Source organism: Enhydra lutris, unplaced genomic scaffold (assembly GCF_002288905.1).
Source record: "Enhydra lutris kenyoni isolate GAN:26980312 unplaced genomic scaffold, ASM228890v2 scaffoldscaffold12, whole genome shotgun sequence".
Lineage (NCBI taxonomy): Eukaryota > Metazoa > Chordata > Mammalia > Carnivora > Mustelidae > Enhydra > Enhydra lutris.
The window spans coordinates 46,505,405-46,522,858 of NW_019154096.1; the positions used below are offsets into that span (position 1 = coordinate 46,505,405).

At 34.7% G+C, this 17,454-nt stretch overlaps 1 protein-coding gene across 5 annotated transcripts in view; it reads left to right on the forward strand.

Moving 5' to 3' along the window:
- Window positions 1-17,454, forward strand: part of LOC111144972 (exocyst complex component 6) — a 236,414-nt gene that overhangs the window by 112,703 nt on the left and 106,257 nt on the right. For 4 of the 5 annotated variants that reach the window (XM_022499608.1, XM_022499612.1, XM_022499609.1 and 1 more), the window contains exons 10-14: window positions 1,081-1,127; window positions 1,251-1,371; window positions 2,850-2,921; window positions 7,782-7,879; window positions 13,071-13,176. In XM_022499608.1, coding sequence (XP_022355316.1) covers window positions 1,081-1,127; window positions 1,251-1,371; window positions 2,850-2,921; window positions 7,782-7,879; window positions 13,071-13,176 — 444 coding nt within the window. The remainder of the gene's footprint in view (window positions 1-1,080; window positions 1,128-1,250; window positions 1,372-2,849; window positions 2,922-7,781; window positions 7,880-13,070; window positions 13,177-17,454) is intronic. The other variant, XM_022499611.1, reaches the window with a different exon arrangement.

The window sequence follows — 17,454 nt, forward strand, 5'->3', positions numbered from 1 at the left end:
CATAGTGGATTTTTAAGCATGTCTCAGTATGTAATAAACCAAATAGGTAGAATATCAATAAGAATAAACAACATGCTTAATAATAGACTTGATCTAATGGAACATGTAGAAGCCTATTTCATCAACTGTAGAAACATCTTCTTTTCAAGCACACATGGGACATTATAAAATGTGACTATATGCATATTATAAAACAAGTGTCAGGAAATGTCACAGGTCTGGTGTCATGTAAACTCCTTTCTCTCTGATCATAGTATTTTATTTTTTAAAGATTTTTATTTATTTATTTGACAGAGATCACAAGTAGGCAGAGAGGCAGGCAGAGAGAGGAGGAAGCAGGCTCCCTGCCGAGCAGAGAGCCGGATGTGGGGCTCGATCCAAGGACCCTGGGTTCTTGACCTGAGCTGAAGGCAGAGGCCTTAACCCTTTGAGCCACCCAGGCACCCCAGATGTTTGAAAATTTTGATCGTACTTATGAAATATACAAAATGTAACATTTGAACTTAATTAAAATAATGAAATATTTCATGTAACAAACTTCTAAGAATGAAATTCAAATAATCAAATATTTTCCTATATGCCTTTTGTTAAAATTATTAAGAGGCAATTATGGATCATTTTTAAGGAGTTTGACTTTTATTATGAATCAGATATAAAGTCACTCGAAGGTTTTTAGCAGAAGATACAATGATCTGATTACTCTTTGGAAAGTATCATTCTGACAGCTGTCTGGAGAATAGACTGTAGGGGGCAAGCCCGAAAGCTGGGGAGACTGGGTAGGAGAATGATGTAACAGCACAAGTGAGAAATTATGATGGCTTGAACTAGCTTACTGAGAAGAGGGTTCTGAAATCATATTTACTTCTTAACTTGTTTATTGTTTGTCTCCTTTTGAATGTAAGTTCCATGAGGGTAACAACTTTTTGGCTTTTACTAATGTATCTCTGGTCCTTTAAAAAATGTGTGCAATATATAGTAGACTCTCTAAATATTTGTTAATAAATGTTACAGTGACTTGGAACTTACTTTTATGTTACCAGTATTTATTGGTTTAAATTAATTTTTATTTTTCATTTGAAGCATGAAACAGTTGATGGCTATAGAAGATATTTCACTCAAATTGTAGGGTATGTATCTAATATGGAAATAACTATTATTTTTATATTATGTTAAATGTCAGAACTGCTTGTTTTCTATTTGGGCTTTAATTTTTTTTTAACACATGTTATGTTGGTAATTACTGTTTTTAGGTTCTTTGTGGTGGAAGATCACATTTTACATGTGACCCAAGGATTAGTAACCAGGGCATACACTGATGAACTTTGGAACATGGCCCTCTCAAAGATAATTGCTGTCCTTAGAGCTCATTCAGTAAGTCAGACAAATTATGTTACTAAATTTTTAATTCATTTACTTTAAGAACTTCTGAAATGTATAATGTCAGAAGAAAACCATACCTCCAACATTCTGCATTTTTGGTAACAGCTCAAATTTAGAAGTAGTAATGTTAGGCTTTTGTTTGGCAATACTGGGTTGTGATTTTGCAACTGACTGGGGCTTCCCAAAGCACTTTTAGTCCAGCATTATAGAAAATGAAGAATTAAGCTGGTCTCATTAGTCTCAACTGACCTCTTCATTAGATCACTGAAAAGCACCGTGAAGAAAGGGTTTTTAATTATCATCCCAAATTCTTTGTTTTCAAAATAAACTCCACCATTAAAACTCAGTTGAACTTGTTCTTCGATGTTTCTAATTTGTTTGCAGTAATACAATTATACATTTCTTAAAAATACACAATTGTCAAAATTTGAACTCATTTGAAATAATGAACCTTTATGTATTGAGAGGTTTTTTTATGAATGAAAGTGAAATGACTAAATATTTGCATAATAATACCTTTTGTGGAATTAGTATGTTAGTGTTATTTATTTATAGAGACTGTTGAAATTAATAATCGCTTGTTATAGACTTTCTTAAGACAGTTTTAGTAGTTCATCAGGAAAATCTCCACATACTTAAAATTTTGTAATTATTATTTATAATTTTATTATTGAGAATACAGCTTGAAAATATTTTAAATGATTATTAGCTTATGTAGTATTTAGATTTCTATTTATAGGATTATAGATTCTTTATACAGTATTTATCCAGTGAACTGTAACTTTTTCTAACATATTAGTAAGGAACAAAATATTATTATTATGGTTTATATTCAGACCAGCTCTGAATATGTAAAATTATAGTATGCTTCCTATTAATTATATGACATCAAATACAAAGTCATAAGGTATTAAATGCAGCATATCACACAAAATCTTACTAAATGCTGTGAACGGGACAGAATGAGTTTCATTACTTTCGGTGAATTATTAAGAAAATACTTCAGTTGTCATTCTTATATTGAAAAAGTAATATGTTATATCTCTTTTATAAGAGAGTCAAAATAATAATAGAAAAATAATAGAAAAGTAAAAATATGTGGTCTATATATAAACCATTTTTCAGTTTAAATATAACTAGTTTAAATATAACTACTTCCTTAAAATCTGGAAACTTTTAGAAATATAAGCATCATTGCTTTGACCAGAGGTTAGTGCATGCAAATTTTAGGAAAATTTCTTTTCATATAATATAGATACTTCAGGTACATTATGTTATGGTCTTTCTCTAAGTATTCTTACTGAATAGATGAAACCAGCCATGGATCTAACTAATAACCAAGATTTTAAATTTATTGGAATTCTGGCATACTAAAGGAAATATTTTCAGGTTTTATTTGTTTTTAACCAAATGACTCTGGTTTATATTTGTTTCTTTGTATTTTCCATCCCTCCACCTCTCTCCCCCAGTCTTACTGTACTGATCCTGATCTTGTGCTGGAGCTGAAGAATCTCATTGTAATATTTGCAGATACTTTGCAGGTGGGTGATAATCTAACATTCATTTAATGTCTATTTTGACCACTTAAAGATATACAAAATACAGAACATGCTTATTTATTTTTATTATGGATTAATGGTAATAAATTAGTAGTAAACAAATGTTTGCTTATGTATTGGTATACCCTATTACCCAAGACTTTTCATTCTCCCCAGCTTCCTGATTATGAAGTTTGGAGAGAGCTCAGGAATTATTACCATCTTTTAAAATATTGGTCATTTGAGGGCTCCTGGGTGGCTGAATGGGTTAAAGCCTCTGCCTTTGGCTCAGGTCGTGATCCCCGGGTCCTGGGATCAAGCCCCGCATTGGGCTCTCTGCTTGGCGGGGAGCCTGCTTCCCTTCCTCTCTCTCTGCCTGCCTTTCTGCCTACCTGGGATTTCTGTCTGTCAAATAAATAAAATCTTTAAATTTAAAAAAATAATAATAAAATATTGGTCATTTGGGGCACCTGAGTGGCTCAGTCGTTAAGTGTCTGCCTTCAGCTCAGGTCATGATCCCATGGTCCTGGGATCGAGCCCCACACTGGGTTCCTTGCTCAATGGGAAGCCAGCTTCTCCCTCTCCCACTCCCCCTGCTTGTGTTCCCTCTCTTGCTGTGTCTCTATCAAATAAATAAATAAATAAAATCTTAAAAAAAAATAAATATTGGTCATTCAGTTAGAATAAAGTTTTTGTCTAGATCAGCTATTTTTGTAGTAAATAAAAAAAGTGCACGGTATAGTGGAAAGAACTTTGAACTAGAAATGAGAAAATGCAAGTTCTGCCTTAGCATGGGCTCTGGGAGTCACACAAGACCCTGAGTTTGTACCTCTTCTATTGATTAATTGTATATTTATAGGTTTCCTAAGCTTTAGATCCTCATGAAAATGGTTTTGTTCCAAGTTTTTGGGATTGTTTTGATTTTTAAGTGTAATAACAAATAAAAAACATACAGTTTGAAAGCTGTATCCACTCATTTTCTCCCTAATTTCAGGTGTACTAGGACTGAGCAAATCACTTTACTTCTTTGTGTCTTGCTTTTTTTCTTTTTAAAAATAAGGTTAAAATTGAATAAATTTTAAGCTTGTCCCTTTTTCTTGATCATGGATGGTCAAGAATTGTTGCATTTTGTTTTCATGTTTAAACTTTTGGGATTTTTATGGTTGGAAGAACATTTTGTAAAATATAGGTTAACATTTTCCAAAGTGTGATAATAGATGTTACTTTAAAAAGAGTTCTGTGTTCTAAAACATTTGGGAAATAAGTGAAGTAAAACAGATTTCTCTACTAAAAGTCTTTCTCAGAGCAAATTTATACCATATGATTCCAAAAGGAAGGTGCTTATGCAGCATTTTCCTGATATATTTGATCCTTGGGTCTTTTTTCCCCCCATATGACATCTTATAGATCTAGAGCTTCATATAATATACTTTGGGAAATGCTAATTGAAACTACTTGCTTCATCACAAGATTCTTTTCGTCCTAGAATAATAATTGCTTACTTTATTCTTAAACCTAAAAAGATTCCACATACTCCTTCAGTAAATTATTTTATCGTCTTATATCTTTATTAATTTCTCTGCCTTCTACTGTAACACTGGGATAATGTGGATTTTTTGTTTTCATAAATTTTGTGACAGATATATCTGTAATACTGATTTCTAGGCAAAAAAAACCTTTGGTAAGTTTTATCAGAGACTACGTTAATTTTTTTAGGCCTGTCTCTAAATAACGTGAGGGGGAGTTTTGCTATCCTTAGTGACTCAAAGCATTACTACTCAAAGCATGGTAGGGATACCACTCACTGGTCTGGAAAGGGTTACTAGTCCAGAAACTGTTATGGATCCATAGCAAAAAGGAGCTTCTGTCAGAATGTAAATCAGCTACATCACTAAGTACAAAATTTAGATCAACTGGCATTTATTTTGTAGCAAGGTTTTCTCAATATAAGTTAGCTGCATTGATTTATATTCTGGTACAAGCTCCCATTTGTAAACCATAATGAACTGTTCTGAACTGGCACTTCGAGTACAATTGAAGGTAGAATACGTGCTGTGGTTCCAAGGATCTCTAGAGAATTGGGGAAGAGTAATAGACAATATTCAGGCAATAGAGGCATTAGAAAGTAATAATAATGGATGTATAAGCCCTTGTAAGTGTACCTTTCTAATCTTAACTTCTTTGAAATAAGATTGAGGAAAACAAACGAATCCTTATTACTTATTCAGCAGTCCTGCAGTATTTTCATTCCACTGAACTTATTACTTATTCAGCAGTCCTGCAGTATTTTCATTCCATTGACAGGCTGAGTATTAGGTGGGTTTTATTATACATAGTTAATAAATGCTGACTTTTCAAGTTACACTTTTTTGTTGTTGCTGCTGGTTTTCTTTGTAAGACAGAGAGGTGGGGAGGGGCAGAGGGAGAGAGAATCTCCAGCAGGCTCCATGCCCACCACGGAGCCTGATGACCCTGAGATCATGACCTGAGCCAAAATTAAGAGTTGGGACGCTTAAATGACTGAGCCACCCAGGTGCCCCTCAAGTTATACCTTTTAATTAAAGAATTGGGGAGGGTCTTTCACAAAAATTAAAGAATACTGCATGATAATTAGTATTTAAAAATAGGCACTTAGCCACCCTAAGGAAAATTTTCTTTTCATATTTCATTTTGTTACTTAAAGCTGACTAAAGAACATTAAAAATTAACACTAGCATATTTTTTGCCCTTTTTTTTTTGCCTATTTATTGCCTATTCAGTAAATCAGAAGTAAACATTTATGATTTCATTCACTAACATTTTTTGAGTACCCACCATGTACTAGTAGCTAGATGATGTGTAAAACGATGGAGATATAAAAATCAGTAAGACAGTGAGATATAACAATCTTTCAAGAAATTTACAGTTTAGTTGTAAACAAGATGCATAAGACATATTAATATAGCAGTATATTAAAAAGCTTTGACCTCGCAGATGATAGAATGTCTAACTGATTCCAGGAGTTGGGAAAGTCTGTATAGAAAGTTAAAATGTGAGTTGGATTTTAAAAGATAAATTCATCAGGTACATATCAAGAAAGGGGCATGAATGGCAGAGAAAATAAAACAGCATGTATAAACTATAGATAGAGGGTAGTATGGTGAGCATGAGATTGGTCGAGTAGTTTGTGATAAAAACTATAGTAGATGTGTATGAGCAAAGAAGGGCAAATAGTGGTAATGAAACTGATCCAAATTATGGCAAGAATTGTGGGACTTTAGTTTGATCTAAATTATGGCAAGAATTGTGGGACTTTAATAAATCTTTGGTAGTTTTTAACCAGAGGAATGGGATGATCATATTTATACTTTAAATGATAATTCAAAGAGTCTTGGCAATAGATTGAGTTGAAAGAGACAGATGGTTGGAACTTCAGTCGAGGCAAGAGTTGTGAAGGACCGAAATAAAGCAGTGGCAATGGGAATACTTCTGGAAAAAAATAAGTCATAGAGAGGAATGATAGATTTGAGATTTGTGAAGGAGGTAAAATCAAAAGAATTTGGTGAATGATTAGATATGTTTGTGTGTGGGGTTTAGATGTTTTTCAAGTTTCTTTCCTGATAAATTGGATTGGTGGTAGAACTATTAACACAGATAGGAAATAAGAAAAGCACTTTGTTTAGTTGGAAAGGGAAGAGGTAAGTTAACTTTAGCATGCTTGTAGCATACTGATTGGAGATGTCTCACAGGTATTGGAATTAAATATTTGGAACTTCCAGAGGCATAACTAGAGATGTAGATTCAGAATAATCAGAGAAAATATGTTTGAAGTCAGTAGACGTCAGGTTGTGCTAGAGACTTAGAAGAAAAATCCAAGGGTGGAGATAGAAGAAAAAGGGCAACTGGAAGGATGACTGTTCATAAACAAGAGGAGAACAAAGAGAGAGAGTAGTGTTACAGAATTCAAAGCAGATGAGTTTCAAGAGAGGTAATGTAGAATGAGACATCTTCGCCTTCTATATTTAGGAGGTAATCTGTGACATTGTTGAGAGCAATTTTAAAGGAATAGGAGTGGCAGTTAGATTGTAGTAAGTTTGTCTATGAAGAGAGTAAAAAAAGGAGGCATCTGGCAGGGCACAGCAGATTGAGGAAGGGCTTTTTTGTTTTTTTATTACTTTTCTTGGTTTAAGGATGGTAGGTAGTTAGCACATTTATTTAGCAAAGAGAAAGGAACTAGTGGAAGTTAAAGATAATAGTGAATAGATAGTCCATGGAGCAGTTCCTGCAGGAGTAGGATCAAAAATAAGGAAGGGGGAAACCTTGAAGGGAAAGAAGGGAAAACTCTGATACAGCAGAAATCTTTGGTCCTGAAAATGGGTAAAATTTTAGTGACTTTCGAGTTGGAAAGGAATTAAGTTTGGGAGAGTGTATGTTTGATGAAAAGGTATATTTTTTCCCTGTACAGCGAAGTCGATCTTAAACTGAAGGTGCAAAATGAAGCCAGCCTGTTTCAGACAAAATGTATTCCCTTGTCTTCTTTTATCCTTTTTAGGGATCACTTTCCAAGATACCATTATGTAGATCACTAAACCTGAACTTTTCCTCAGGTTTGACTTCTAATACTTTTTAAGATTAACAGTGTAATCCAGACTGAAAAGAAAGAAGAAATAGAAAAATTATTCCAGCTTCATAAACTCTTTCTAGATTCTTTTTTACCCTAATGCAACCTAGTAGAAAGTAAAAAAGATACCTTCTTTTTGTGCTGATAGAATGACATACAATATGATATAGTGATCACTTTCAAACAATTCTTCAGTATTCCCAACACTTCTTTTCTGAGTGTATGTATTTATTTGACTTGTTTATCACTTTGTTGTGTTTTAGGGTTATGGTTTTCCAGTGAACCGACTTTTTGACCTTTTATTTGAAATAAGAGATCAATACAATGAAACACTTCTTAAGAAATGGGCTGGAGTTTTCAGGTTAGTCCAAAAGCCATGGAACTTTAAAAGGGAAAAAGTTTGTTAAATGCTAAAATGATTGATTTTACATTTAGCAATAAAAAATGCTTATTGGGGCACCCGGTGACTCAGTCGTTCAGTTTCTGCCTTTGCCTTGTGTTGTGATCCCAGGGTCCTGGAATGGAGCAACGGGCTCCTTGCTCAGTGGGAAGCCTGCTTCTCCCTTTCCCATTCTGTTGCTTGTGTTCCCTCTCTGGCTGTCTCGCTGTCAAATAAATAAATAAAATCTTTTTTAAAAATGTTACAAATTTTCATTGTGGTAAAATATACATAACAAATTTTGTCATTTTAACCTTTTTAAAATGTACAGTTTCGTGACATTAAGTTCATTTATATTGTTGCAGCAATCCCTACTATCCTTCAGAACTTTTTCATCTTCCCAAACTGAAACTGTACCAATTAACCATTAACTCCCTCATCCCTTCTTCTAGCCCCTGGCAGTCACCATTCTACTTGGTCTCTATGAATTTGGCTACTCTAGGTACTTCATATAAGTGGACTCCTACAGTGATTATTTCATTCAGCATGATGTTTCCAAGGTCCACCCATGTTGTAGCATGTATCAGTATTTCATTCTTTTTCAAAGCTGGATAATATTCTGTTGTATGGATATGACCACATTTTATTTATCCATTTATCCATCTATGGACAGTTGGGTCATTTGCACCTTTTTTGCTGTCGTGAGTAATGCTGCTGGGAGCACTGATGTACAGATACATGTTCAAGTTCCTGTTTTCAGTTCTTTAGGGTATATACTCAGAAGTAGAATTGCTGGATTATATGGCACATATGTTTAATAAATTGAGGAAGAGGAACCAGCATACTGTTTCTCCCAGAGTGGCTGAACCATTTATAATAAATTTTTAATTATACTACTCTTAGTTCTAATCTCTATAGTTTTTTTTTCCTCCAGTAAATGATTGGATGTAAGGCTGTAAGTATTCAAAGGTATTTAATATTAGAAACAGAGATCTCTACCTTTTAAATTTTGTTTGGAGAAAGTGCTATTTTTATAAACAACATTAGATTAAAAATCTTTAAAGCATCTAATTAGGAAAATTACTTTTGCTTTAATCACTTGCCTGCAGGGAATGGACAAAGTATTTTAGGATCTATATAATTTTGTATTGCCATGAGAAGAGAAACTTTGTTCCCTAATTCTGAAATCTTTTTTCTCCTCCCTCTTCCTTCCTTCCCTTTCTTCCTTTCTTTTTTCTTTCTTTCAAAATGTAAATCGTGAGCTCTTACATCTAGGTTGCCCAAATTGATAGAAGTGATGAGGCAATAATACTTGATGAGATTAAAACAGAAAATATGTGAAAGAATTTAACATCAGCTTGGCATTTGCCTCATCAGTTTTCAAAACTATGGAGGGTTGACCTTCTGAATACTGTGATAGAAATCTTTTTAAAACACCTAAGTGGTTCATAAGGAGATACACTTTTGTTAAATTCTGATTTGCACTTTTTGTGTTAACATTCCTTAGGGGTTATGTTGTCAGGATGTCTCAAGTGGAGAGTTGACAGTCTTGAGGAAACATGTATTAAGTCTCAGCAATTTTTGATCTTTACCGTTTTAGAAATACAGGTAGTGCTTATTGATAGGAGTGGTAATCTGTAATGTGTATGCTATGATATAATGTGTTTTCTCTTATTTATCATAAGACTTCTAGTATGAGGTAGCACCTTGGTGACTCAGTCGGTTAAACATCCTACTCTAGATTTTGGCTCGGGTCATGATCTCAGAGTCATGAGATCCAGCCCCACATGGGGCTGCATGCTCAGTGCAGAGTCTGCTTGAGATCCTCTCACTCTGCCCCCCTCCCCTACCCCTGTACTAGAACTCATGTGCTCTCTCCCTCTGTCTCTCTCTCTCGAATACATAAAATAAATCTTAAAAAAAAAAAAAAAGACTTCTAGTAATGAGTTTGTTCCCCAAGATTGGGGAAACCATGAGGTATTGTTTTCTCTCTGGGAAGGTAGTGTGTTCATTCAGATGGAGATAAGATTAATGTTATCCTCCATTGTAGTTGGGGAGGACAATGAATGAATAGCTTGGCACTTCTAATGTGTAATTCCCAAATTATGGGTACTTTTAGTACCCTTCTAGACCATGCTTTTTGCTTAGATTTTTAAGAAGTAGCAGAGGGGCACTTGGCTGGCTTAATCAGTATAGCATGCAACTCTTGATCTCAGGGATGTAAGTTTGAGCCTCATGTTGGGTGGCATAGAGATTACTTAAAAATAAAATCTTGAAACAAATAAGAGAAGAATATGTTTCAAGAATAAAATCTTGAAACAAATAAGAGAAGTAGCAGAATTTAAGTTTTTCTTATTCCTGACCTAAATCTTCAAATATTTTACAATTAGTGAAGTGACAACCTCACAATGGCAAAAAAGTAAAAGTTGTCATCATTACTGAATAATTAAAACTTGGCTATTTCCATGATAGAATTTATAGTCTGGCTATTATTATAGTTTATGTATCCATGTGTGGTTCTCTCCAACTATATTGTGAATACCAGTATTGTTTATATTTATATTCTTGATTGCCTAGCCCCAAGTGTAATGCTTTATACAGAGTAAGAACTCAGTAAATGTTCATAGAATTCAGTTCAGTAAACAATCCATTTTAAGACTACATTAACATTTTCAGAATGTGATTGTATCATTTAATAAATTATCTCTCCTTGCATATAAATGATTCCTTGCCATTTGTGTAAAGTAAGTAATTTATGGCCTTCTAGTAGTTTCTTTTCTTTTTTTTCTTTTTTTAAATACTTTATTTATTTATTTTACAGAGAGAGACAGCAAGAGAGGGAACACAGGCAGGGGGAGTGGGAGAGGGAAAAGCAGGCCTTTTAGCAGTTTCTTAACCTGTAACTTGCCTTTTTAAAAAAATTTTAATTCCAATATAGTTAACATACAGTGTTATATTAGTTTCAGGTGTACAGTATAGTGGTTCAACAATTCTGTATTACACAGTGTTCATCAAGATAAGTGTGCTCTTAATTCCTTTTACCTATTTCACCCATCCCTCCACTCACCTCCCCTCTGGTAACCATCTGTTTGTTGTCTATAGTATAATTTTTCTTTTAACCCCTTATTTTAAAACACTGTTTAGAAGGAAATAGAATTAGCTGAAGCCTCTCACAATATTTTAGGTGAAAAGAGTTTTATTCCATACAGTCTTATTGTATCTATCTTGCACACCATCATGATTTACAAACCTGTGCCTTTATTTCCAGCCTCTCATCAAGACCCTAGGCCCATTTATCAGTGAAATATCAGTCATCCACTGCTCAAACTATATCCTCTTGAGATCTTCTTTACCTCAGCAATGTCTCTAATGAGGTGACACTTAACATCATCTGTCCCTTTGCCCTGTTTAGAAACCACAGATACATCCAGATTACACCTTCCTTCATAATCCTCATTTAGTTTTTAAATCCTGTCTATATATTCTACTTCTTAAACCTCCTTTCGGCTCCACTAGGACAGCTTGAATTCAGATCCTTATCACCTTTTATCTAGATTATTCTTTAGTCTTTTGCACTGGCCTCTGTGTTCATTAATGTCCCATTTCCAGTTTATCCTCCATGTAGTGGACCTATTACTCCAGGCTAAAATCTGGGTGCCTCAGTTTATCCATCTGCCCGGCCTCATTTACACCATGTCTTTTGTCTACTTGACACTTCAATAGTACTTCACTACTTGTGGTTTACTCCCTCCCATGCTCATACTTTTTTTTTTTTTTTTTTTTACCCCTTATGCTTTTACTTGTTATGTTCCATCCTTCGGAAGTGCTGTTCTTCCATAATCTCTTTAGAAGTATTTCTTTTTCATCTTGAAAGACCCTACAGAGCTCATGTTTTCTTTATAAAACTTTCCATGAGATAGGCCCAGCTAATCTGATAAACTTAATCATTTCTCCTTTGTGCTATTTCTCAACCTTGTGCCTCTTCTATTGTATATATAACACATTATTATAAACATTATTATTTGTTTTCATATCTGTATCTCCTTTTAGGTTGAGAATAAAGATTTTGCTTTTATCTTCATGAAGTAGGGAATTTTCATCACAATTACCCCAGAGCCTAGCACACAATAGATGCTCAATAAATAGTGGTCAAGCTGAGTTCCTGATTAAAAGAAAGTTGATGATTGGACAGCAAGTATATTTGGATAGTCTGAGTTAAGCTACAGTAACAAAAATGCCCCATATCCAAGCAGATGAACATAGACATTTTATTTCTCATACAGAAGTCCCTAGTAGGTCTAGTAGTCCAAGATCCAGGCTGTTTGCATTTGTGTTTCTACATTCTCAACATGTGGTCTGCCCTATTACCATTGGAAAGAGAGTCACACAATTAGCTGGTAAGTTAGACTTGAAGCAACACCTATCGCTTCCATTCACAACCCAGTGGCCAAAACTGGTGATACAGCTCTGTGCCTTTGCAAGAGGGCTGTGTAGGAGAACAGAAGGGTACTGGGTGAGTAGTAACTGTCTCTGCCTTACTAGATATAGAAGGTCCTTTTGTAAACACAACATTTTGAAAAGACTAAATAAAATAAATAAATAGAAGCACTGTTTTCATTTTCAGGGAATTTATGATCTAGTTGGGAAGAGAGAAAATACTTACAATTTGAGAGTTGTCCCTAACAAGAAATACAACTGGAATACTCTTCATCTCATGGCTTTGTTTTTAATTATAGATAATGTTTGTTCTGACTGCACATCTTAAGAATTGTTCTAGGGGGCGTCTGGCTGGCACAATTGGTGAAGCATGTGACTCTTGATCTTGGGTCATGAGTTCGAATCCTACATTGAGCATGGAGATTACTTAAAGAAATCTTTTTTAAAAAATGGTTCTAGAGTAAAAAACTAAGACTAAAATGCTGAGAGGATGTAAAACAAGTGGGAGGAAGAGATTGCACATGAATTTTGAGGGACAGTAGCTTCTCGGTCTTTTGGCTAAGATCAAGTGAATTTTGAGGGACAGAGTTTATTTTATATTGAATTTTAGAATTGTCTAATAAAATGCTTTTGAAGTAATGGTCTTTTTTTTTTTTTTTTTTGGTAAGTATTGTCCTATATCACTCTAGTGATACACTTTTTTAATATTAAATTTTCACTTCTTTTTTCTTAACAGGGACATTTTTGAAGAAGATAATTATAGCCCCATCCCTATTGTTAATGAAGAAGAATATAAAGTAGTCATCAGTAAATTTCCCTTTCAAGATCCAGACCTTGAAAAGGTACAAGTTAGTTTTTAATTCCAGAATTTTCTTAAACATAAATTCATAATAGTTATTGCTACCTAATATTGACCTGACATTGTGAGAGTGGCTTCTTTTGAAGCTTTTGTTGTTGTTATTTGAGAAAATCAATTATGTTTTGTTAACTTTTAAAAAATTATGTTACTACTACTACTAGTGCTGCTGTCTTTATGAAGTTAAGAAGGGACTTTCCTGGGGATACTTGGAGCAGTTGTCCCAAATGTCAGTTGTCCCAAATGTCCTGAATTCCCAGGACAGGTATTAGTAACATTACGTAGATTCTAAATTAGACAAGGTAAATGTTGAGTAGATTATAGGAATAGATTACATTCTAGGGAAAGAGAGGAGAATTTGTTTGAAATGTTCATCACCGTGGAAAATCTTATTTTGTGTTTTCTTTTCTAGAAATATACTTCTGCAAAAAGTTTATCTTGGTTAAATAAGAGGTGTATGAATGCAATTGCCACCTGTAGATTTTTCTTGAAGTAGGAATATGGATTTTTGGAGTAGAGATGTCTGAACAAAAGGTAGGATAGGGAAAGAAAATAGGCCAGCATGTAGAGTATTGTGGGAATACACACAATTGCACTTGTGTATTCATACTTGTGTGTATTCATACATATGTGTTCATACCTGCACATAAGCATACAGTTGTACCTATCTATTATCTCTGGGTAGAATCAGATGTCCTGGGAAAAGGATATCATGTTTTCTGTTATTGTCACTTTTTTATTCTTTTTTTTCTCTTTACTCTTTTTTATTATTTCCCAAATCTTCATAATTTTAGTTATTCTCTACATTTTTATTTCTTCACAATGAAGAACAAAAATGAATTTTGAGTGAGTTGTGTGAACTCTGATTGTAAATTTTTATTTTTTTATATACATAAACTAGGCATATTTTGTGTAATAGTCACTAAATATAGGACCATGTAATTCATAGCTTGTAGATTATAGCTAAGACTGCAATTACATATACATAATAGTTGTCTTCTGACACAGAAGACCAGAACGTTCCATAGGTCGTAGCTTTATTTGTTTATTTTTTTTTGTTTTAATTACTAATTTAATTACTAATTAATTTAATTATTTGTTTAATTTGTTTTAATGTAATAAGTTTGTTCAGACTATAGCATCTGTATAAAGATTGGATTTGGCCCCAGTTCACATGCCAGCTCTGCCTGTGGCTTATTATAGGCAGATGACTTACCCTATTTGGGCATTTGTGCCACATCTGTCAAATGAGAAGTTTGAACTAAATAAACTCTAATGTCCTTTCTAATTACACAAAATTATCTAAAATAGGTTTATAGTTAAAAGGAAGTTTGATTTTGCTTGTAGTGTGCTTCCAAAATATGTAGTACCTCTTAGGATTAAGCTTGTTAGGAGTTGTCTTCATTGGTTCGTATATTATTAAAAAGAAGAACTAATGTTGAAGTAAAAGCTACATGGAAAATTTAAATATGCAAGCTTAAAGAAAAATCTCATTAAGTTATTTAGTATCATTGGATATACTCCATTTTTTTCCTAATTTGAGTATAATTTTCAATTAAAACTAGTAGAAAAGATATAAAGCTATCTCTCAAATAACTCTAGTTATATTTTCAGTGTAAATTAGGTGAACAAGTAGTAAGACTGAACATATATGCAAAGATCTGTCCTTTTGCAGATAACTGTACTTTGATTAGAACACTTTGCCTAAAACAAGAACATACTCTTATTGTCTTTAATGTCATTAAAATTAAAATTCTTTTTTTTTTTAAAGATTTTATTTATTTATTTGACAGAGAGAGATCACAAGTAGACAGAGAGGCAGGCAGAGAGAGAGAGGGAGAGGGAAGCAGGCTCCCTGCTGAGCAGAGAGCCTGATGCGGGACTCGATCCCAGGACCCTGAGATCATGACCTGAGCCGAAGGCAGCAGCTTAACCCACTGAGACACCCAGGCGCCCTAAAATTAAAATTCTTAAAGCTGAAATTTCTTTCAAATAGTGTTGGGTTCATTATTCTGTAGAGCATAAATTGGAGATGAGTTAGCACTTGCATCATTATCAGGTGATTTTAAAGAATAGCAACTTTTTGTTGGTTTTTGTAGTACTCCTAATTGAATCTCTAAATTTGGAAAGGTTGAACCTACCAGTTCTGGAGAGACACTGCTGTGTATGAATGTTTTCATTACCAGCCAGTTGAAAGTTTCTTTCTGCTGGAGGTACCTAAGAATACCTTTGTTCATTCAATTATTTATTATTCACCTGCCATATAGTAGACACTGTGCTATTTGGTGGTTTCTCAGTTTCTGCTGACAAGGAACTTATAGTCAAGTGAGGGATAAATAGGACATTACAATTCACAAAATTTGGCATTCCTTAAGATAGAGGAGGCAGCATGCAGAAAGGCTGTAATTCTGTAGCATAAATTGCAAAGTAGATAAAATATAAGAGATGAAGATTAAGTAATGAAGATGAAATAGAAAGGGCCAGACTGTAAAAGCCCTTGTAAACAGTGTTAGGGAGTTCAACCTTTATCCTGAGGGTTGCTGAGAAGTCACAACAGGGTTTTAAGCAATAAAACCATAATCAGATTTGTGCTTTAGAAAGATCTCTCTGGGGGCAACTGGGTGGCTCAATCAGTTAAGCGTCCGACTCTTGATTTCATCTCAGGTGTGATATCAGGGTCATAAGATCGAGCCCTGGGATGGGCTCTGGCTGAGCATGGAGCTTGCTTAAGATTTCTCTCTCTTCCTTGGCCCTTCTCTGCCCTGATCACACTTTCTCTCTAAAAAAAGAAAGAAAAGGAAGGAAAGAAAGAACGAAGGAAGGAAAGAAAGGAAGGAAGATGGATAAATAGATTGATCAATCTCTCTCTCTCTCTCTGAATAGTGAGTGGAGAATGGATTGGAGGAGAGTAAGACTAGTGTCTGGGAGACCAGCTAGGGGATTGTTGCAGTTATCTTGTTAAGAGAGACTGCTGACCTGAGTGGGAGTTACTGCCATGGAATTTGATTTAAGAGATGTTTAGGGGGCGCCTGGGTGGCTCAGTGGATTAAAGCCTCTGCCTTCAGCTCAGGTCATGATCCCAGGGTCCTGGAATCAAGCCCCGCATCAGGCTCTCTGCTCAGCAGGGAGCCTGCTTCCTCCTCTCTCTCTGCCTGCCTCTCTGCCTCCTTGTGATCTCTGTCTGTCAAATGAATAAATAAATAAAATCTTAAAAAAGGAGAGACGTTTAGAAGGGGAGAACGACAGGAGTTGGTGATTATTGCATATGAGGGATGATGAAGATAGAGGGTAAAATATGATAGCCAAGTTTCAGACTTGAAGGATGGTAGCATTCACTAAGATAGGGAACACAGGAAGAGCAGATTTAGAAGGAAACGATGATAATTTCACTATTAGATCTGCTGAGTATGTCCCAAATGTCACAGCCACATGGAAGTATCTAAGTGGTAGTTAGATATATGGATTTGGACTTCAGGAGAGTTAGCCCGGAATTGTAGATTTAGGAGATAATAGTACTTGCAAGGTGACTGAAGTGGTGAGAATAGATGAGATCATCCAAGGACAATATGTGTGGCAAGAAGAGAAGACATGGGATAGCATGTAATTACATAGCAATAATTTTAAGAGATAACTAGAGGAAGAGATATAGAGAAGATAGAGAAATAAGAAAAAAATCAGTTTGGGGGATGGATGCCAAGGAAGCAGAGATCATTTAAGAACCAGGAAGGAACGAACTGTGTCAGCTCCTTTAGATAAATCAGGTAACAAGAGAGCTGGGAAAGTCCATTGGATTTAACATCTACAAGATCATTAGACACCTTGGTAAGTAAGGGTACTTTTACTGGTTTAAGTAGGTTGCAACAAATATTAAGATAGAAGTATAGATTGGAATTCATTAAGTATAAATAGCTTTTGGTAAAAGCTTTTTGGCTTTTGGTAAAAATCTTGGAAAGAATTTACCTTTTAGAGACTGAGAATTTGCCAATAGATATAGGCTGATAAAGCAGTTTATCCAAAAGGTACGCTGTAAATCATTGGCTGCACTGCTGTAAGGTACTACAGGAATTATGGAATGAAATGGATATCTTGTTGAATTGGTGTCAAGCCTTCACTGAAAGGGAGTGAGGGGAATCATTAGAATTAATTGATGATACTGAGCCAGGAAGATGGCCCATAACTTTCATGGCCAACCTGACTCTTGTATTATGAATGCAAATCAACAGAGAGCTGGGCATCTTTTGCAGGATACTTATTATCAGAACAT